The following is a 23888-nucleotide window of genomic DNA, read 5'->3' as shown; positions in this document are numbered from 1 at the left end:
AATTGGTGTCTGTGTATGCAAACTAGCAGTATGGTATATTAATTTTTTATATGCCAGAGTAGATACACTGACTGACAGAGCAAATGCAACACCAAGAAGGAGTGGTCAGAACTTTATGCCAATTGCAGGGTAGACTGACGTCACTGAGGTATGCTCATGATGTGAAATGCGCCGCTGTGCTGCGCACGTAGCGAATGATAAATGGGACACGGCGTTGGCGAATGGCCCACTTCGTACCGTGATTTCTCAGCCGACAGTCATTGTAGAACGTGTTGTCGTGTGCCACAGGACGCGTGTATAGCTAAGAATGCCAGGCCGCCGTCAACGGAGGCACTTCCAGCAGACAGACGACTTTACGAGGGGTATGGTGATCGGGCTGAGAAGGGCAGGTTGGTCGCTTTGTCAAATCGCAGCCGATACCCATAGGGGTGTGTCCATGGTGCAGCGCCTGTGGCGAAGATGGTTGGCGCAGGGACATGTGGCACGTGCGAGGGGTCCAGGCGCAGCCCGAGTGACGTCAGCACGCGAGGATCGGCGCATCCGCCGCCAAGCGGTGGCAGCCCCGCACGCCACGTCAACCGCCATTCTTCAGCATGTGCAAGACACCCTGGCTGTTCCAATATCGACCAGAACAATTTCCCGTCGATTGGTTGAAGGAGGCCTGCACTCCTGGCGTCCGCTCAGAAGACTACCATTGACTCCACAGCATAGACGTGCACGCCTGGCATGGTGCCGGGCTAGAGCGACTTGGATGAGGGAATGGCGGAACGTTGTGTTCTCCGATGAGTCACGCTTCTGTTCTGTCAGTGATAGTCACCGCAGACGAGTGTGGCGTCGGCGTGGAGAAAGGTCAAATCCGACAGTAACTGTGGAGCGCCCTACCGCTAGACAACGCGGCATCATGGTTTGGGGCGCTATTGCGTATGATTCCACGTCACCTCTAGTGCGTATTCAAGGCACGTTAAATGCCCACCGGTACGTGCAGCATGTGCTGCGGCCGGTGGCACTCCCGTACCTTCAGGGGCTGCCCAATGCTCTGTTTCAGCTGGATAATGCCCGCCCACACACTGCTCACATCTCCCAACAGGCTCTACGAGGTGTACAGATGCTTCCGTGGCCAGCGTACTCTCCGGATCTCTCACCAATCGAACACGTGTGGGATCTCATTGGACGCCGTTTGCAAACTCTGCCCCAGCCTCGTACGGACGACCAACTGTGGCAAATGGTTGACAGAGAATGGAGAACCATCCCTCAGGACACCATCCGCACTGTTATTGACTCTTTACCTCGACGTGTTTCTGCGTGCATCGCCGCTCGCGGTGGTCCTACATCCTACTGAGTCGATGCCATGCGCATTGTGTAACCTGCATATCGGTTTGAAATAAACATCAATTATTCGTCCGTGCCGTCTCTGCTTTTTCCCTAACTTTCATCCCTTTCGAACCACTCCTTCTTGGTGTTGCATTTGCTCTGTCAGTCAGTGTATTATGGTTATATTTTTAAAAAGGTAATGTTTTGTTTAAATATGGCAAAAGCAACCTATCCTCTTTGGAAAAATGTTACCAGTTCATACTCGTCCATCACACGCTGAATATTAGGTGCTAGAAGTAGTCTCAGAATTGCAGTGAACAGTAAAGGTCATCTCCAAATTGTCCATCACAAATGCATGCCGATTATCTCTAAAGAATGCCTTATACTGCGAAAACTGTTGCTCCACAACACAGGAAGTCAGACGTGCATAGTTAAAGAGAGGAATGTCACCAACACTAACGCCATCAATTTCGCCAACACGTGCACCCTCTAATACATTAGAAATTTGGCACATTGTTTGAAATTATCTGTTTTTCCTGAACAAATGTTGATATTTGACCTTTAACAGTCACTGTACCTGCGAAGCCGGAAGTGAATCAAATTTATTTTCAACAGTGTGCACTTCCTTCACTGTTTCAGACAACAGGTTAGTGGATTTTTCAAGTATGTCTATAGTTTTACACAACACCAAATCTTTTTTCAAAGAGCTGTCTTTCAGTATCTCTTGAAGAATCTCAATTGACGACTCATTTTTATCTAGTGCATTCACAATGGATGCAAAACTTTCAAAACTGTCTGCGTAGTATACCACAGCGCTAAGCCAGGTACCCCACTGCGTAACAATAGGCAGAGGAGTAAGTGCAAGATCCGGGTTTTTCTCTTTTTAAACAGATCGATTCTTGAGGGTGCTTTTACGAAGACTTTTTGCCATTAGACACTAATTTATCCACTTGAGGATACTGAGCCCACACAGTTTCACATAACTTGTGTAGGGCATGAACAACGCAAGTTATGTGTATCATTTTCGGAAAGCTCACAGAAAGGCCTTCGGCTGCCTTTTTCATGTAAGCTGCACTATCAGTAAGGGAAAGCAATACATGATCGCATTTTATACCTTTTGACTAAAGCAAGTGCATGGCTTCATTGAATAACCTAGCTAGAGTGACATGGTTTGCAGCAAGCATTTCTTTACACGCTAGCAAATAAGAATGTTCACAAACAGTTTTGTTATTCAACACACCAACATTTCCTACTTTTCTGCCACTTGAATCAGTGGTTTCATCAATGCTCACCCACAGTTTTTCGCTATCACATACTGTCCGAATTCCCTGTAAAGTTTCTTCGTAACATTTTGGGAGATAGTTTTTCCTTAATCTGGATTCGTCTGGAGGCTCAAAATTAATGTACTTTGTTAGGAAATTTCTCAGTCCCAGATTATTTATTTTGCCAAGAGGAATGTCGGTGCAAACAAATGCTCTGCACACATCTAAATAATACTGGGAATATTTAGATGGGCCTGCATTTGAAGTAGCTGGTTCAGCTATTACTAAGGCCAAAGAAGTAATAAAATTTACGTATGATAACAATGACATTTACAATACGATACAAAAGTTGAAAACTAGATAAGCGGCTGGAATTGATCAGATTTCTGGTGATATACTGAACCCGAGTGACTTAGGCCCATAATCAATCATGATTTGATCGGTAAAATAATATGGTACATTTATTGAAATACAGAGGAGTGTATTTGAAAATATTTCGTTTAGGTAATGTCGAAATCAGAGCGAAGGAAGGACGACAGACTGGAGCCTGACGGATTAGCTCAACCCGACAACTTTTAGCTACTTCACAGCAGGGAATATCATTAGTTGGCGTACAAGTAAATACAGAGTCCACAAATAAGTCTTGGTCAGAAAGAGGAAGGGGGAGAGTCATACAAAGAAAACTCACCACATGAGTAAGACCTTGGGATATTTTTGGTAGGACGGAAATTCCATGACCTCATGGAAAATTACAGCGGCTGAGTGTACGTTCGCTAGCCTAAGTTCGAGCAGGTGGAGATTTAAATCACGTGACCGCTTGCCGGCCAATAGTAAAAATTTGATGGGAGACTCAGTGATACCATCTTAAGGAATGATGGATGAGATATTTTCGTAATTACAAAAGTATTCAGTAATAAATTAATATGAGTACGCGGATGGATGTAATGAATTTATTAGATGTCACGCATGGAAAAATAATCAATACTTAATGGCAAATTAAATAAATTGAAGGCTGGATTTCTTGGAAACCGGACAGCTTGAATCTCATTGGCTGAAAGAAGACCACGTTGTCAGGGACGCTTACGAAGGCGCGAAATGTGAGGAGCGAAATCCATCCATATCTCCTAAATCTGTGATCACCAGGAGTTCATATTTTATCCAGCAGATATGCTAGCGGAGTGGATTAATTTGATGTAAATTTTAACTTCCAATTCGGAGTGCAAGTACCGATATTAAAATTCCACCCCCTCCCTAAGGGGCATGACGTCAACGAATCCGCGGGAAAAAGGCTTCATCCATATATACGGGGCGGAGATCATCGCCAGCACACTTGTCTTGAATCGTTGGAGCTGAATTGACGGTCGCCAGCCACTTGTCTTGAATCGTTGGAGCTGAATTGACGGTCGCCAGCCACTTGTCTTGAATCGTTGGAGCTGAATTGACGGTCGCCAGCACACGTGAATTGAATATCGGGAGCTGAACTGTTGGTCGCCGGTAACTTAGAATTCTACGGACGTACAGTCATTTAATGGCGCGAGCATCCGCCAGTGTTTGTAAAGTGTGATCGCGCTCAAGCAACATGTTAAATCTGGAAATAGTTAACGTAGGATAGTGTTTGTTATTTATGAATAATCAGTGACGTAAAGTAATTACCCTGCAAGAGAGTAGTATAAAATATATCACCATAAGTACGTACATAATAGACTGTGTGACGAACAGTACTTTAAGGAAGTAGTAGCCTGTACTTAGCTATACCGAACCGATGTCATGAACACGTCAAGAATGCCGTATAAATCGGGCGTATCGCGACGGGCGAAATAGTTGACACCTCGTCGTACGTGTCCAGGTCCATTGTGCGGTAGGTGGACGAAGATTAAATAGTGTAAATATATTAAATTCTTGGGTCTAGGATAGAAATTTGTTGTGTTAACGTAGTAAATGGTGAAGGTTTGTGGTAATCAAGATATGAGTGTAAAATAATAATGTGCCAGGAAATCTTTTGTGAAACTACGCCATCAAGGATGGAGGAGTAAAACGCAGAGAGGGGCTGGATGAAGCCTCTCGTCTGCAAAGCTGCAATGGAATACCGATAACTAAGATGAGTACTAAACTGTAAAATATATTTGGGAAATGTTATCGTGATGGGAAAAATGGGAATAATTTGATTATACTTGGTTACCTTCTGTAACAAGATGGGTCGCTTAACGACCCCATCCTAAATTTGTAGCACGGACAGTAGTAAATCATAATAATGTAAATAATCGGGTCTTTTATGTATTCAGTTTGTTGGAGATGTAAATTTGTATATATAGTGTAGTACGTTAAGTCATGCATGCATTCATATTTTCTTTGTAGTCGATAATTTTCTTTACATTTGATTTTGATTAGGCTAGTTAAATAAGACCCGATATGTGCTTTTATGTTTTGTCAATTTTAACGAGCCATTTAATGACATGGAAGGAAAATCCAGCTTCGCCATACCAAGTGTGTTTTGTTGAAATTAATATGGTCATATTTTCAAAGTGAAGTTGTTAAATTTGTGAGATGCGATTAATATAATATTTCCAAGTAAATCATATCTGGAGTGATTAGTGCCAGAATAAATTGAATTTGTAAAAGGGGTTATGCGTTAAACATAATAAGAGTGGACTACCGTATTACAGGCGAAATTATTATTTTTTTTAAATAATAATAATAATAAATAAATAATATAACTATTTTTTTTAAAGAAGATATTTTTTAAATATGATTTGGAGATAATAATAATTTATGTGATCAAGTGTTGAGTTTATTGGGAATCATTTAATGACGGGAGGTCGTTTTAATTTGGAATTAAAGTGCGTGATAATTTAATTTGATCGATTAATAATATTGAAATGTAGATCGGTGTTAATAATCCGTACATGTTAATGAACGTGTGGTTTAAATTACGGTCCAATTTTTTTTTACGTATAAATGTCGCGTTTTGAAGTTGCGATTCATTAGCCGGAACATGTAGTGCTAATATTACGAGACCATGATTGTCAAATTTTGGTAAATATAATTTCAAGATGTTACGATTATTTGTGGAGAATGAACTAAGGCATAGATCCAAATGAAATAGAATATGTGAAGGAATCTGCAGTCAGATAATAAGAGGTCGTACGATGTCCGAAATGAAGAAATAAGTCAGTTGATAATTCTGTGAGGAATAAATAAATGAATCGAGGAATATTGAGATAGAGAGGAAAATAAATTCCGTACGAGAGACACTTAGGATATTGATATGAGTGTAAAATGTACGGGCAGTGTCACAGAGAAATACTGAGTTACGCAGTGGGTAGAATTCGAACCCGTGACAGCATGTACGAAATAAATAGACTGCACAGTTATTCGTTGAGATACAACGGATCTAAGGATAATGAGAGTTCAGATTCCACAGAAATGGTCGTATATGGTATTCATTGTAATAACGAGTGAGGACAATCATGATGTCGTGATAATAATAATAATAAATATTGCAGATAAAGGATTGGACCGCCTTAATTAAATGAGCGTTGATAAAGATGTTAAACGGGAATCTAAATGATAATATGCAACCGATAATAATAATAACAATGTAAGGACGATGTTAAATCGCCGCGGTCGGATTAATAATAATTGTCATAATAATAACTGTAATGATGTCGTTGGTTGATCAGTGAATTAATTTGTAATTGCACCGATATCTTAATATATATAATTTGGCGGAAGTGACCGGTCCATTAATAATAATAACCTTTTTAAGTGACGTGAATAATAATAATATCTTGAGTCACCTATTCATTAATGAAATGAAATGGCGTATGGCTTTTAGTGCCGGGAGTGTCCGAGGACATGTTCGGCTCGCCAGGTGCAGGTCTTTCGATTTGACACCCGTAGGTGACCTGCGCGTCGTGATGAGGATGAAATGATGATGAAGACGACACATACACCCAGCCCCAGTGCCAGTGAAATTAACCAATGATGGTTAAAATTCCCGACCCTGCCGGGAATCGAACCCGGGACCCCTGTGACCAAAGGCCAGCACGCTAACCATTCAGCCATGGAGCCGGACTATTCATTAATAATAATAATAATCACGAGAGGGATATAATAATAATAATAACAGTAATAACCACTTGGTGTTTGCATCCCGCATAATAATGACGATATTAATCAACGTGACAGTGCCAGGAACCGTTGAGGAATAATAATAATAATAATAATAATAATAATAATTTCGAGGATGATAATATCGTGAATTAAATTATTTGGTGACGATATCCCTTTATTCGTATGTTTGAATAATGAGAGTGATAATATTAGAGTCTTTTGGTTGCCTCGTTTTTGTACGGTCTCCGTACGGGACGATGTTACAGTCATACTTGCGTGTTTGTTTACTTCGCTCGCGATGCGAGGGGGGGCCATGGCCACGGTATTTCCCTCCGCTCCTCGTTATCTCATCTGTGGCAGTAGTCTACTGAGGCTAACTGGAAACAATTCAGATCACATGTAAATAAAATGTAAATGCTAATTCATTGGTATGGCATCAGCTGGATATCGTAAGATAGGGACTGTCCGTGGAATCCAGTTTTCGCACTTCACGAGAAACATTACCCAGTCCGAGTACCGGTCTCGGAAAAATGTATATAGCCGGAGTACATCATCTTAGTTAAATCGGGAAGCCGACCGTAACATGGGTTATGCTCGGGCTCCCGATAGAAGGAAGCTATATCCTTGAGTAACGGTTCGATTCAAATGGAATCGATCCGTAAATTATACCTCCAAAATGTCATTTTATTTCAGAAGCAACGCAGCAAGATATTGATACCACTTGCGGTATGGCAAGTGATTTATATATGTAACATGTGTGTAAATTCAAATATTGTTGCCACGTGTATCAAAGTTTTATACGTCAAATGGCGTAATAAACCGCTCCTTCTGGCAAATTATTTCAAAGGAAACCACTCTCATAATCTTTTTATTGTAGTTAGATGATGCCCTTTTTAAAGTAACAGTCACTTCCTAGTCCTATCATGGAGTCCTTAAATTCACGTTACAATCGAGCCTTCCCCCTTTTAATTTTAAGTTGCTCCGTTCATCCCCGTGTTCTATTATGCCGTTATATTTATATTTGATGATTTAAATAATGAACCGACACCCCTGAGATAAATGCTAGTCTGGGACTCGGGAGGTGGACGGGTGCAATACTAAAGACAATGGGTTGGGATATAGTACCATATCTGAAGTACTTATTTGATTATTGTTTGGTCGGAGGAGCTATACCAGATGAATGGAGAGTTGCTATAATAGCCCCGGTGTATAAAGGAAAGGGTGATAGACATAAAGCTGAAAATTACAGGCCAGTAAGTTTGACATGCATTGTATGTAAGCTTTGAGAAGGCATTCTTTCTGATTATATTAGACATGTTTGTGAAATTAATAACTGGTTCGATAGAAGGCAATTCGGTTTTAGGAAGGGTTATTCCACTGAAGCTCAACTTGTAGGATTCCAGCAAGATATAGCAGATAACTTGGATTCTGGAGGTCAAATGGATTGTATCGCGATTGACCTGTCTAAAGCATTTCATAGGGTGGATCATGGGAGACTACTGGCAAAAATGAGTGCAATTGGACTAGACAAAAGAGTGACTATGGGTTGCTATATTCCTAGAAAATAGATCTCAGAGAATTAGAGTAGGCAAAGCTTTATCTGACCCTGTAATAATTAAGAGGGGAATTCCTCAAGGCAGTATTATTGGACCTTTATGTTTTCTTATATATATAAATGATATGAGTAAAGGAGTGGAATCGGAGGTAAGGCTTTTTGAGGATGATGTTATTCTCTATAGAGTGATAAATAAGTTACAAGATTGTGAGCAACTGCAACGTGACCTCGAAAATGTTATGAGATGGACAGCAGGCAATGGTATGTTGATAAACGGGGTTAAAAGTCAGGTTGTGAGTTTCACAAATAGGAAAAGTCCTCTCAGTTTTAATTACTGCGTTGATTTGGTGAAAGTTCCTTTTGGGGATCATTGTAAGTATCTAGGTGTTAATATAAGGAAAGATCTTCATTGGGGTAATCACATAAATGAGATTGTAAATAAAGGGTACAGATCTCTGCACATGGTTATGAGGGTGTTTAGGGGTTGTAGTAAGGATGTAAAGGAGAGTGCATATAAGTCTCTGGTAAGACCCCAACTAGAGTATGGTTCCAGTGTATGAGACCCTCACCAGGATTACCTGATTCAAGAACTGGAAAAAATCCAAAGAAAAGCAGCTCGATTTGTTCTGGGTGATTTCCGACAAAAGAGTAGCGTTACAAAAATGTTGCAATGTTTGGGTTGGGAAGAATTGAGAGAAAGAAGAAGAGCTGCTCGACTAAGTGGTATGTTCCGAGCTGTCAGCGGAGAGATGGCGTGGAATGACATTAGTAGACGAATAAGTTTGAATGGTGTTTATAAAAGTAGAAAAGATCACAATATGAAGATAAAGTTGGAATTCAAGAGGACAAACTGGGGCAAATATTCATTTATAGGAAGGGGAGTTAGGGATTGGAATAACTTACCAAGGGAGATGTTCAATAAATTTCCAATTTCTTTGAAATCATTTAGGAAAAGGCTAGGAAAGCAACAGATAGGGAATCTGCCACCTGGGCGGCTGCCCTAAATGCAGATCAGTATTGATTGATTGATTGATTGATTGATTGATTGTCGCAAATGCACACACGAAGCAGCCGCAGTATGCTTATTTCCAGACAAATGCTGGGTTACTTTAGAATGTTGATCTGCACTTACTGTTTTACCACACGGTTGGCAGAATATTACTTTTCCATCGGTAGTGAAAATGCTTTTAAAATCCACTACATGTTGAAGATGTGACCTTGTACTTAACTTCTCTTTTGGCATTATTTTGCAGGTTATGGCACACGCATTTTTGGTGAATCACTGTTTCAATAAAAAGAATAGCAGTGGACACTGAAGGAAATATTTCTTATACATCCATACAAAATCACACGACCATGGGAATGATATATGGACCCGAACAGTTAACCTTACTCTTAGGAGTGATGAAATCCCACTACCTAATGGTGGGCCAATATTCTTCCCAGACTCCCATGTCGTAACGGTATTATGCCACCTGATCTCTCCGCGATTGCCTTTCACTGATATTCTAGAAACAAAACCCGAGCGGGCTGACTCATAAAAGAAAGTTGGAATGACATCATGCAAGGAAACACATTGTGCAGCAAATCAAATCACTGTCTAAATGTAACGACGTAGCCAGTGACCAGCAAGTTTTAGAACTCTGGAGGGAAGTCTATAAATAGCCGAAACATTCAGATACATGATAAATACACTGTTAAAAACAATACCGTAATCGTAAAATGAAAATATGAGCATTATTTTATAACATAGAAGCATTTTAAATTTTGTTGATTAACAAATTATTGCCGATTTATGTGCTTATTATAGATTTTCTTAAAATATGTATTTACATTTAAAAAATGTAAAAATATGTTTTTATGTGAAATAATATTAAGTTTTTACACTTTGGGATGCACAATGGGAATAATGAACATTGTAACTTGCGTTAAAACTTAGGCAAAAAAAAATGTAAGTACATAAAAATCTGCTCCCTACTAATCACCATGTACAACCATGTATTCTGCATTAATTCACTCCCTAGGTAAATGAAACTGTCAGCAATTTAAAGGTTTTGACCATTTTTCACAATGCTTTTTCTTGTCTTTCTCCTCTTGATATCGCCATAGTCTTCCTTTTCTCTGTGCAGATGTGCATACCATACTTTTCAATTTACACATTCAGTACATCAAGTTGTTCTAGTACTTTTTTGTTGCTTGTTCTCCAGACCATAATATTGTCTACAAATAGTAATAACTTCATCTCCCTATTCCCATACGCTTTCTTTGTGTTCTTTACAATTTCATTCATAACCATTAGAAACAAAATACGCAACAGCACACACTCCTGCCTTAGAACTGTAACGTGCTCCCCCTAATCTACATTTTGTGTTGTACCTGTTTATCTGCTCCGTTCACCGTCATCTCTTGTTCCTGCTTTTTACTACTTGCTCGCCTGCCTCGTGCTCCGCCATCATCATGCTCCCGCTACATACTGAGCAGACTGTCTTCCCAGCTGTTTCTGCGCTACGTCATCTGTGACTTAATCGTATCTTCTCGATGCTTCCTTCCTGTTCAAGGGCGGTTCTCGTGTCCTACAAATGGGCCAACTTTGCCCAGTGAAATCAGTCTGGCTTTGACTGTGGTTTGGAGTGGAGGGAGCTCCAATTTTATTGCGTTCCTTGCACGGACTTTATTATTTTTCCGTCAATCTGGGAAAATCCACCAAGCATGAGGACTGGGTGAGCTGATGAAGTTTTTCTTTCTTGTCGCCCTTCTGGCTTTATCAATAACATTTTATCTTACTGCCTTTTGGCAACTTGTGTTCGTCTTTTAATAGTGAGAACGTAAACTCTCTATTCTCTTTAAAGTTAATTCTGCCATGTTGGACTGTATGTTAAGATGTGGTTAAGAACATTAACACTTTTTAAATTCACCTAAAGCAAACTTAGTGCACCATGTTTGAGTGCTTTCCTTGGACTTTTTTGCTTATAATTACATTCATGCAGGATTCGATCTCCTTTCTCCCCCCCCACTGCTTTTCCCGTTCCTTTCCTTGTGATAATGCTCTCTTTTAATTATATTTCGCTGTAAATTGCTTTGTTAACACCCTGGAGGTGTGATCCTATTGTGGCCTTTGGTCTTAAATCTTGGATATCAAGTTGTAAAGGTCTAATTCTGTTAAAATTAGTTGTTAAACTAAAGTGGTTTTTTTTTTCCTTGGTGCTAAATTGTCAGAATCTAATTCTTTGGAATTTATTCAATGTATTCTAAAAGCTTCATTGTGATACATTCTTTCTTGGTGTCAGATGGATAGAATCTATACTTTTTAGACTGGTCTTTATTTCAAAAATTTTGATTGTAACTGTTTCCTCTCGTTATCACTCTTTATGAAAACAAAATACATTTGTTAGATTATGTTTGTTGAAAAATCACCTGTTTCCCTTCAATATTTTTGATTTCCTTTTTATTAATCATTTTCTACCAACCACAGATTTCTCTCCTTTTTCCCAGCACTGCTTCCTTGCTCTGCTATTGCTACGAGTTTGTGCTTGTGATTTCCAATAAAGACGTTGAAACTCCTTTTTATATATTGGAGTTTACAGACTTCACCGACTTAGGTGCTATGGTCTGGTGGTTCATACCCAAATGAGATACTAGCTTCTACAAAAAATACTTTAACTTTGGTGTCCAGTGCCACTGACTTGTCACGTCACCTCACGTACCAATACTGTACTGTTTCAGGTATATGTACTACAAAAATTATTATAAAGTTACCCAACCGCAACAGAAAAGTTTCATTTCTAAACCATTCTGCCTTTTCATACGGAGTCTGAATGTTGCCCACAGTTTTTGTACATTGCTTTCACCATTTCCACAGTTTGTGTACCCAGTCTCTTTTTGATCATGGTTTCCCCACACCTTCCTCCGGGAACACTATTGTATGCCTTTATTATATCCAGGAATGTCATGACCAGATCCTTTCCATATTCTCAATTCTTTTCCGTTAATTGCCTCATGCTGATGATTGGGTCCACTGTAGATCTACTTCTAAAGCCATACTGCTCCCCTTGTAACTTTCCTTCTACCTTTCTTCTCATTCTCCTCTCTAATATTCTTTCCAGTATTTCTGTCACTTGTGATAGGAGTATGATTCCTCTATAATAAATCACACACTTTTAAGAACTGGTATTATTCTTTTCTCCCAGTCTTTTGGCACATTTCTGTTTCCATATACACTTTAACAATCTGCACACCCATTGTAGTCCAACAGTCTTTATCACTTCCACACTAATTTCATCCATCCCTTTTCATTTTATGGACTGCTAACTCCACCTCAAAATGTTGTATCATCTACTAAACACTAAATAAATAAATTAAAACTAATGGAATACGTAACATAGCTTCTATTGTCATATTTATTCTAGAGAAGTGAAATACTTCAAAAAATGTCAAGGGACAGACAGAATAAGTAATTCTTAATGTTTTCCACTGGCTTTGAAAAGCATACCTGTAGTAATTTTCAATTCATTCATTCCATTTCATTTTCAGTTTCCCTTCTAGCCTTACCCCTCCACTACCTAATTTTTATATGTATACATTTCCCAACTCACTGTAGAATGCATATTAATTATCTTCCATAGGAAAATGATGACCGTAAGAGGAGAGCTGGTTGTAAGGGGAAAAACATACTACCAAATCATTAGACATTATCATTATTAAAAAATCAATACTTCATTTACATATCATCAATTACATATAAAGCTATATTTTCAGCCTAACAGTCCATAATACCACTAATATAATAATTGCGGTTTCAATATTTTTACATGGTAACATTTAAAACAAAATTACAAACGACAATTACATTTTACAGTTAACAGAATAACAACGGAAGAAATAGCAAAGTGAAAAGTTTGAAAGAAGACTGAACAAATGAAAAAATTAGGAAAATGAACCGATAATTTTCTCTCATAGATTGGGGGCCAAACAAGAAACCATGATTAAGCAATCTCTGTGAAGTGTACTTAAAAGGTTAGGAAACAGCAAGTTTAACTGAAGTAAAATAATGTAAGAACACAATACTTTACGCATGCTAGAGAATAGGAAAACATAGAAGATTTCTTGTATAAAATACCCATAAACAAGATCAATTGTAACTCTCGTAAAACTATTATATAAATAACCCCCATGTTACTGGCCATCTGAATAGGTCATATTCAGAATTGTCAAATTGTAACTGTATAGAAAAGTGTAAATAAAAAAGATACTACCACCAAAGTTATGTATGTTTACTAGAAAACTATACAAGAGTCAAAAGGTAACTTAAAAAACATCTCATTTCTATACTATAAAAATTTCCACTTGTTTCCACAGTGCAATGCAACTGTGAATCGGAGGGCTTAGTTTCTATAATACCAAATGTACAATTGGACTTATTTCCTTAAAGCTTTGAATTCAGTGGACAACAATATAAAGTTATTTCTCACTGGTTTAATATTAGTAATTAAAATATGGCAGGTCATTTGATTTACAAAGATGTCTAATAACAGCATCACACAATTAAAGTTTGAGTTAAGTCAAACATCAACACACATATCATACTTGAACTTCTATTAAGCAACAGAACATTTACTATTCAGCAATACATACAAATTATAAATTTGAAATGCATTTTTTTTTTTTTTTTTACATTTTCAAATTCCAGTGATGCCAAAGATCTTCATCAACAGATCATATACAATCAGCACATTAGTTATTGTCACATGTAAAAGCATTCCAAACCTATTTTCAAACTGAAACTAGGTTATTTCTCTTTTACCCCCACAATATTGGGTGTATGGCAAATATCTTCAATTATTTTACAATTAGTATGTCCAAAGAGTGTATTGGCCAATTTACATTTGTCAAGTTTTATTGAACATTTTTACCTTGTAATATCGAAGAGGAGTATGGGCCAATGTTTACTCCTCTGCTTACTTATGTGACTTTATTCATTAGCCAGCTTTAATGAATATCTGACAACAGCCAACGAGGTTTAAAGAAACACTATATACTGTATTAATACGAATAAGATAAACAGATTACAAAGTGTGCGTTTCATTGCTTCTCACCGACCACTCCAACTAAAAACAAATTGGTCACATACTTCAGCTGAAAAAAAAGAAAGGCTTTCCTTACAAACAGCCATCTACTAAGATTTTACAATACCACACACTTCATAGGACGTCTTCGTTTCCGCCGGTTCTTCTCCAACTCTGCAGGAGGTTGATTACGGATTATGCGAACAACCTGTGAAAGAAAAAATAAATAAATTTTAACTAAATCTGAATACCATGAATAAATATTGCAAAATTAAGAGAACTATTATATTAGTATTCATCATCATTTTCCCCTTGTCCAGCTCCTGCCAGGTTGGGGTGTTGATAGCACTTCTCCACCATTGCCTCTCCTTCCACCACCCCTCTTCAGTAATTTTATTCCAGTCCAGTCTTCTTTTTCTTATATGGTTTCTGACAGAGACCAACCATCTCGCTCTGGGCCTCTCTCTTGCCCTCTTTCCTTCTATCTTAGATTCCAACACTTGTTTTGGTCTCCTTCCCTCCTCCATCCTCATATGTCCATACTCCTCAGGAACTTCATCTCACTGACCTGAATTTTACTCTCATTTCTTGCTGTCAATGTCCAAGTCTCTGATGCATACGTTAATATAGTGGTATAGCACATCTTGTACATTATCTCTTTACATTCTGGAAGAACGTATTTTCCCCGCTTGTACCCTTCTGCTGATATCCATATCCAACCTTGCATCTTGCATTATTTCACTTCCCAAATATTTGAAGTATTCAACAACCTTATAGTTTTGTTCCCTAATACTAATGATTACTTTTCCTTCTCTTGTCATCATCACTGTTTTGTTCTTCTCCACACTGATTTTCATACAATATTTCTCAATATTGTCATTTACAGCTCTGTATTGCTGACTCTCCAGATTACTATGTCATCTGCAAACAACATTTTCATGCCCCCTCCATATGTTGATCCATAACCGTTATAAACATAACTGGAGACAATACACTTCCCTGTCCTGTTCACCCCCACTGGAGTCTGGACAAAACTGGAACAATTCTTATACATGCTTTCACAAGTTCACATCCATTAACTGTTTAAGATTTATTTTCTCAACCAAAAATAATTAGTAACTGTTTTTTCCTTCTTCCTCCCTGGCCATATCTAGTGATCTTTCTACTTATTCTTCTTTCTAAAGCAAGTGTTACCTATAATCATTCCATTTCTCTCATAAAAATCAATCAACAAATCTCCCTTACTGTTTCTTTCTCCATATTCAAATGGTCCAATCGCTTCTTCTAGGCCAATTCTGCCATTTTCAACCTGTGCACTGAGGTCTCCCATGATTATCACTTCCACATCGGTGATCACTTCCTCGAGTGTCTTCAAGAATTCCTCTGTACTGTATTTTCTTCACTGTTTCCAGTTTGGGGGGCATAAACTTGGATAAAATCTTTCACTCCTTCCTCCGTCCTCAGTCGCACTCTGATTATTCTATCACTAATGTAGTCTACCCTGTCCACATTTTCATCCAGGATTTTGTTAACAATCGCTCCTACTCCATTCTTTGTCTCACCTCCTCCACTCCTGTATAGCATGTACCCTCTACTCATCCTCTTCACTCCCTTTGCCCTCCACTTGACCTCACTTAGTCCCATCATTGCAACATTCTCTTTCTCCAAAAAATCACTCAATACCTCGAATTTCCCATCAGGGTCACAATATTTATTATTCCCACCTTCATAATACTTACCCATTAAGGATATACGCTACATTAGTATTAGGTCGTGCAATTTGAAAGGCTGAATTATAGTAACTGGAACTCTTGATGCCCCTGGGCATTGGTCTGAAGTACTTGCAGTGCGGTTAAGAAGGGGAACGAACTCTTCAGTGTCCGGAGGCATGGACAGCGCATTTCCTGCTGCTGCAGGTGTTGCTCAAGTTCAGTACGGTGCCAAAAATAGCCTATGCAAAAACGCGATTTGTAGACACGATATGGATGGACAAGGGAGAGAATTGAGCCACAATTAGCCAAGTGCAGTGAGTAACATTAACACAGTATTCAGTAAAGATTTCATCAATTAATACAAAGTGCAACGTCTACTCACGAAGTTGAAGATGAAGAATGTGGAAGGACCATCATTACGCGTGAATGAGGGGCAGCTGAAGGCTATTGCTGAAGAAAATTTTACTTTCCACTAAATACTTTTAAGGTTTTGTAGAACGAGGTGCCAGAATGTTGTCCCACAAGGAGTTCTTTTACATTCTGGTCCATCTACACAGTACTGCCATAAGTTCTGTCAGTAAAATCTAAACGCACTGAAGGATGGCAGTTGCAAATGAATAAGCGTGGCAACGTTGTATGTCTTCGTCCACAAGGTCACCTTCACGACTCCGCCAGTAACCTGTTTGCAGTGTGCAAACAACAGGCAACAGTGAAAGATGGAGTGGGGAGTATATGAGAATTGTATCCCTGTAATGGCGTTATTTTGTTCCAGAAAGTGAGCTAAGGAAATTTTTCTATGCTGAAATCTACCGGTATCAATGAACGATTTGTGTTTCAGACAATAGCACGATTTAAACAAACAGGCACAACTGCTGATCGCGTCAGATCCGTCCATCCTAGGTGTGTACACAGAAAAGAAGTTTTTCATGGTGTTCATGCAAGGATTCGATGCAGTCCTTTGTGTAAAGAAACAATTTTGTATCATGAAATGAATATATCTCTACGAACTACTGGTATGTTACGTATTTTCAGAGATGCCAACTTTCAAGAAAGGCAATTTGTAATGCACCCGTTAGAGCATGGGGGAGGGGGGGCGGCCGCCATAGAATTATTTTCCCGAGATCTTACTATCTTGCATATCATTGAAAAATCAATGAACAATGAACAACATACAATTCCACCAGATGTAACAATTTGAAGAGTGGCATATAAAAAGTCTATGATTCTTACCTGCTAAAGTAGCAGGTGGTCTGCAGTACATATCTGAGTGGAGGTTGAAGGATCATTTCTTTAGTTGTGTTCTTGAGTTCCTTATCACTGTAATTGCTCTCTCATCACTGGTGATTAGTGTTTGGTAAACGTACATAGGTGACATGCTTTTTCTTTTGATAATACCAATATAAATGGTCCGTTTATGGACATTATAAATTTTCCAGCTAACTCATTCCTGGCTGCCAGTGTTTCGCCCTCGTGTGCTAGGTTGGACTCATCAGTTGGTACCTAGCACACCTATCAAGACGCTGGCTAGTGCATACCGTAGAGGCCACTGCGTAGGCTACTTGGAGCCACTGGCAGTGCCAATGCACTTTGAGAGACTGTCTCTTTTTCTCCTCAAGGACAGAGGTGACAGTACACAACCGTGGCGGACGCCCTTCCTGATCGAAGCAGTTTCTGAAGTTCCTTGATCAGTTTTGACATTTGCAAACTGATTCCAGTACAGGTTACTGATTATACGTAAGTCACCGGAGTCAATACCTGTTGATCTCAGAATCTCTATCAGCTTATTGTGCCTGACACAATCAAAAGCTTTTTTATAGTCTATAAAACAGATATAGAAATCAACATTCAGATCTCTGCACCTCTGTAACAACACATTTAACGAGAAGAGTGCCTCACGTGTACCAACGCCATTTCGGAAACCGAACTGATTCTGATCCATGTGGAATTCACATTTTTTGTATATTCTAGTGTGAATGATTCGCAAGAATATTTTGAGCACGTGAGACATCAAACTTATCATACGATGATCATCGCTCTGAGACGAGTTAGGCTTCTTCGGTATGGTATGAAGGTTGATTTCAGCCAGTCTGATGGTATTTCTCCCGATACATATATTTGATTGAATAATGATGTTAAGATATTGAGGCCGGTAGATTCCTGTTCTGTTATTACTTTGAGAACTTCAGCGTACACACCATCAGGTCCAGTTGCTTTACCATTCTTTTGAAGTTTTACGGCATGTACAACTTCACTTTTTGTTATTTCAGGGCTATTTTAATTTATTCTCTCGTCAGGTGAAGGAGGATCATTTCTGTCATCTTTGAAGAGATTTTCTATATATTCCTTCCATCGTTTGAGTTTCGCTTCCACACCCAAGATGATCAGAATAAGTACATCGAAAATCTACAGCCTGTTTCCAGTCATTCGACAGGGTCAGGAATGGAATGAATAAAGCCCCATCTAGTGGTGACAATAGGAATTGTGCCGGCTGCTGAAGCACACATCTGGGGCAATGATCGATGAATGACAAATGAAATGAAATATTGGACAGTGTTGCTGGAATGAATGATGACAGGGAAAACCGGAGCGTCCGGAGAAAAACCTGTCCCGCCTCCGTTTTGTCCAGCACGAATGTCACATGGAGTGACCGGGATTTGAACCACGGAACCCAGCTGTGAGAGGCCGGCGCGCTGCCGATTGAGCAACGGAGGCTCCCTATAAGTACATTATGAACAGTAAAATCAATTGGTCTCACCTCCTTTTACACCCCACCGCCGTAAAGTTTATTTACACACCCCGCCCCCCGCTAAAAAAAATTGAAAGAAGGCGTGTTTCTTTATGTTTAAAGGAGATTCCAAACACCAATGTTCAAGTCTATTACCTTCAGTTTTGAGATATATCCCCATAAAATAACTCACTTTTTTCACTTCCTTTCACACTCCAACCCCCCCACGCAAGTGAATTTTCCAGCAAAAAATACTTGTTTCTTTAATAGTAAAGGATCTTCTAAATACCAATTATCACGACTCTTCTTCAGTTTTTGATTTGTGTGTCCCCATGAAAGGAATTCAACTCCTTTTCACTCCCGCCCCCCAAGTTGGTTTCCCCCCCAAAACGCGTTTTTCTTTGTTTTTAAAGGAGATCAAAATACCAATTTTCACGTCTGTAACAACTTTAGTTTTTATTAGATGTGTGTATTCTCATACAATTAAGTCAATTTTTCAATTCTTTCACCCCCCCCTCCCTCGCTCATTGGATTTTCCGAGAATACGTGTTTCTTTACTTTTCAAGCAGATTCCAAATATCAAATTTCACGTCTGCAACATCTCCATTTTTGAGATATCAGTAGCCTAATTAAAATAATTCAACACCATTTTCAGTCACTTTTACCCCCCCCCCCCCTCCACCCAAGTGGTATTTCCGAAAACTAAAAATACATGGTTCCTTATTTTTAATAGAGATAAAAAATACCATTTTTCACTTCTGTAACATGTTTAAGTTTTTGAGATATACTGTAGAAATTCTCATTTTAAAATTCCGCTCCATTTTAGTTCCCCTTAAGTAGAGTTTCCAAAAACAAACCACCTATGTTTCTTTACATTTACAGGAGATTCCAAATACCCACTTTTACGTCTGTAACATTTTACGTTTCTCAGATATTCTGTAGATATCGTCTTTCAAAAAATTCACCCCAATTTGTCACTCCTGTTTAACCGCCATTAACTGTATTTTCAAAAAAAAAAAAAAAAAAACAGTTTCTGAGATATATGTATCCTCATTAAAAGCATTTAACCCATTATTCACCCTTTCACACCCGTCCTATTGGGATTTACAGAAAACAAAAAAAAATATGTGTTCCTTTATTTTTAAGGGAAATTCTAAATACAAATTTTTACATCTGTAAACTTTAAAGTTTTCAGATACAGATACACTCATTTTAAAAATTCACCCTCTTTTCACCCCCCATTAACTGGATTTTCCAAAAACAAAAATAATACATTTTTCTTTATTTTGAAAGGAGATCCCAAAACCAATTTTCAGGTCTGTAATATCTTCAGGTTCTGAAATATAAGTAGCCTCATTAAAGGCATTCAACCACTTTTTCACACTTTTCCACCCTTCCTATTGGGATTTTCTGAAAGCCAAAAAATACGGGTTTCTTTATTTCTAAAGGAGATTCTAAATACCAATTTTTACACCTATAAACTTTTAAAGTTTTGATATATAGATACACTCATTTTAAAAATTCCCACCTTTTCACCGCCCCATTAATTGGAATTTTCCAAGAACAAAATAATACGTGTTTCTTTATTTTTAAAGGAGATCCCAAACACCAATTTTCAGGTCTGTAATATCAGTTTCTGAGATATAAGTATTCCCATTAAAGGCATTCAACCCCTTTTTCACCCCTCCTATTGGGATTTTCCGAAAACAAAAAAATATGCGTTTCTTTATTTTTAATGAAGATTCTAAATACCAATTTTTACATCTGTAAACTTTTTAAGTTTTGAGATATAGATACACTCATTTTAAAATTTAACCCCCCTTTTCACCCCCTTAGCGACGGAATATCCCAAAACTCTCTTAGCGAGCACCTACATCTTAATATGAATATATCCCCAAAATTTCATTTCTTTATGTCCAGTAGTTTTGGCTCGGCGATGATGAATCAGTCAGTCAGTACATGTTATTTTATATATATAGATAATTTAAAAATTAAAAAAAAAAAAAAAAAAAAAAAAAAAAATCATATATGATAACACCAGTCAGAACAGCAAGTTGCAGGGAATGAACCACACCGAAGGATGCTAAAATTTCTCATACATCGGTGTCGTCCACTGTAATTTTCTGATTCCAGTCATCTGGTTCGATTACCAGCCGCATTGAATGTTAATCTCAAATGGTAATTTCCCTCAGCTGTGCTGTCCCCAACATTCCTGAAACTCGTATGCCACATCAATCAATCAATCAATCAATCAATCAATCAATCAATCAATCAATCAATCAATCAATCAATCAATCAATCAATCAATCAATCAATCAATCAATCAAATGATCTACATTTAAGGCTGTCGCCCAGGTGACAGATTCCTGACGATTAGTTGTTTATGTAGCGTTTTCTTAATTTCAGAAAGTTGGAAAATTATCAAAAATCTCCCTTGGTAAATTATTCCAAATCCATAACTGCTCATCCTAGAAACAAATACTTGCCCCAAAATATGTCCTCTTGAATTCCCACTTTATCTTCATATTGTGATCTTTCCTACTTTTAAAAACACCACTCGCAAACTTACTCATCTACTAATGTAATTCCACGTCATCTCTTCATTCAGAATATACTGCATAGTCAAGCAGCTCATCTCCCTACTTCCAATCAAACCTTGGCAACATTCTTGTAACACTCTTTTGTCGGAAATCACTAAGAACAAATAATGCTCATCTCTTCAGATTTTTTTTTTCCAGTTATCCTGATAAGGGTCCATACACTGGAACCACACTCTAATTGTGATCTTGAGTGACTCATATGCCATCAACCTTACATCCTTACACAACCTTTAATTAACATCATAACCATATGAAGATATATGTAACCTTTATTTACAATACCATTTATGACATTACCCCTTTGAATATCTTCCCTTATATTAAACCTATGTCCTTATTACAGAGATCCCCATGAGATGCTTTCATCCCATTAACACAGTAATTAAAACAGAGGACTTTTTTTTTCTTGGTGAAACTTACAATCTGACCTTTCACCCCGTTCACCATATCTTTTTGTCTGCTGTTCATCTCACAACAGTGTCGAGGTCTTTTTGCAGTTTCTCACAACCCTGCAACATAACAGTATTTATTACTCTATAAAGAATAAAATCAACCGTAAAAAGCCTCATCTCTGATTCCATTTCTTTACCCATATAAAAGAAAACAGACCCATAACACCACCTTCAGGAACTTCCTTCTTAATCATTACAGGATCAGATAATGCTTCATCTACTCAAATTCTCTGATTTCTATTTTCTAGAATTTTTGTGTCTCTCATGATCTACCCTATCAAAAGCCTTAGACAGATCAATAGCAATACAGTCCATCTGACATTCTGAATCTAAAATACCTGTTATAGCTTTCTGGGATTCTACACGTTGAGTCTCAGTGGCATAAATTTTCCTAAACCCACACTGCTTTCTATAAAACGAGTTAGTAATTTTGTAAACATATATAATACAAACAGAAATAACGCATTCCCATGGCTTCCAAGTAACACACCACAAGCTGACTGGCCTATAATTATTGGAATTATGTTTATCACCCTTTCCTTCTTACACAGGGTTAACTATAGCAAATCTCCATTCATCTAGCTTTTTTTTCCCTGCAAACTGTAACAAAATAAATACTTCAGATATGATACTACAGTAGAAGTCCGCTATAGCGAGTACGGTATATAGCGAGAACTAGGGTCTGACACATCCCACTCTGAAGAGTCTAGTGTCAGACCTAAGACGAAACGCTGGTTAATAGAGCAAACGCCGGAAAAGCCATCCATCTAATTTTTTATCTGTTTTTTGATATGCTCTATTGGTGGAAAAGAATCTAATTCCCTCCATGGGAACTTAGAATTTCCATTTAGAACTCCGTTATAGCGACGACTTTTTTCTGTCCCTTCAAAATTCCTATATTAAACTGTGTATCGTCCTTCGGTTACAGCGAGAACCCTATCACTGGCGCATCCGTTTTTACGAGCGATTAAGCGCGTGCGATTTTTTCCGTTACCAATATTTATACACCCCAGCGATGATATTGCAAGTGATAGATTACCTTCGGCATCGTTTCCTCGCTATGTGCACTAGCGATTTATCTCGTCGACATTCGAAGGCGATGTCGGAGTCGATTAGTAATACCCGTTGACAGCTGTTTTGTAAAGAAAATTCGAAATGAAAGGAAACATATTTTCGTAATAAATGTGTAAATAACGTGTCCAATAACGGTTGTTAACTCGTTAAAAATTAAGGCTGACTAAACTACCGCTTAATTTTGAGGCTAAATACTGCAATTAAGTAAGAATGGGAGAAACCTCGAGATATGGCAGAGTGTTTAATTGATTTCAGAGGTTAGTTTATATTTTGTTGTGTCTGGTTAAATTACGGAAAGGCTATTATGAAAATTTATAGAGAGAAAGTTATAACTTCTCTACTGGCGCTTGAAGTGTGTTTTCATCATACGTATAGTACGGTTAAGTTAGGATACGTGACGCTGTTTGAATAAGAAAACTGAAACGTTTGCAAAAAAAAATGCGATCGATCATCTTCGGTGCGGTACAGTTTTCTCACTTTGTGAATCTGTGATCTCTCTCGTTGACATTCAAAGGCGATGTTGGAGTTGATTAGTAACACCCATCGACTGCTGTTCTCTAAAAAAAAAATTCGAAATGAAAGAGGATAACACGTTTTCGTATTAAATGCATAAATAACGTGGCTGATAGCAGTTAACTCGTTAACAATAAAGACTGAAGTAAACGATATCTTTATTTTAATGTTATATACGGAAATTAAGTAAGAATGTGATACAACTCAAGATATGGCAGAGTACATCACTGATTTCAGAGGATATTTCATATCTTCTCATGTCTAGTAACGGCTATTTACATGTACATTTTTCGCGTAGAGGTTATTTCTCTACATGCATTTCAAATATGTTTTCGTGATAGGCTACATATACGGTTAGGTTAGGTGACTGTATGAAGAAGAAAGCTGAGGTGTTTGCCACAGAAATCTCTGGAGTGATACCGTATTTTTCCAAATCCAAGACTTTTTTTTCTCTCAGAATCTCATGCGAAAACTTAAGGGTTGTTGCATTCGCAGCCTAACAGTAAGTT

General features: G+C 38.2%; 1 protein-coding gene across 2 annotated transcripts in view; it reads right to left on the bottom strand.

The window, feature by feature from the left end:
- Positions 1-12929: 12929 nt before the first annotated feature.
- LOC136863279 (ras-related protein M-Ras) overlaps positions 12930-23888 on the bottom strand; it is a 64991-nt gene continuing 54032 nt past the window's right edge. For both annotated transcript variants that reach the window (XM_067139664.2, XM_067139665.2), the window contains one exon: positions 12930-14511. In XM_067139664.2, the coding sequence (XP_066995765.1) occupies positions 14422-14511 (90 nt within the window). In that variant the 3' untranslated portion in view covers positions 12930-14421. The remainder of the gene's footprint in view (positions 14512-23888) is intronic.

The sequence above is a fragment of the Anabrus simplex genome, chromosome 2 (genome assembly GCF_040414725.1).
Source record: "Anabrus simplex isolate iqAnaSimp1 chromosome 2, ASM4041472v1, whole genome shotgun sequence".
Taxonomy (NCBI): Eukaryota; Metazoa; Arthropoda; class Insecta; order Orthoptera; family Tettigoniidae; genus Anabrus; species Anabrus simplex.
Note: the sequence above shows the minus strand (reverse complement) of the source record. Positions and strands in the feature narration are given on the sequence as shown.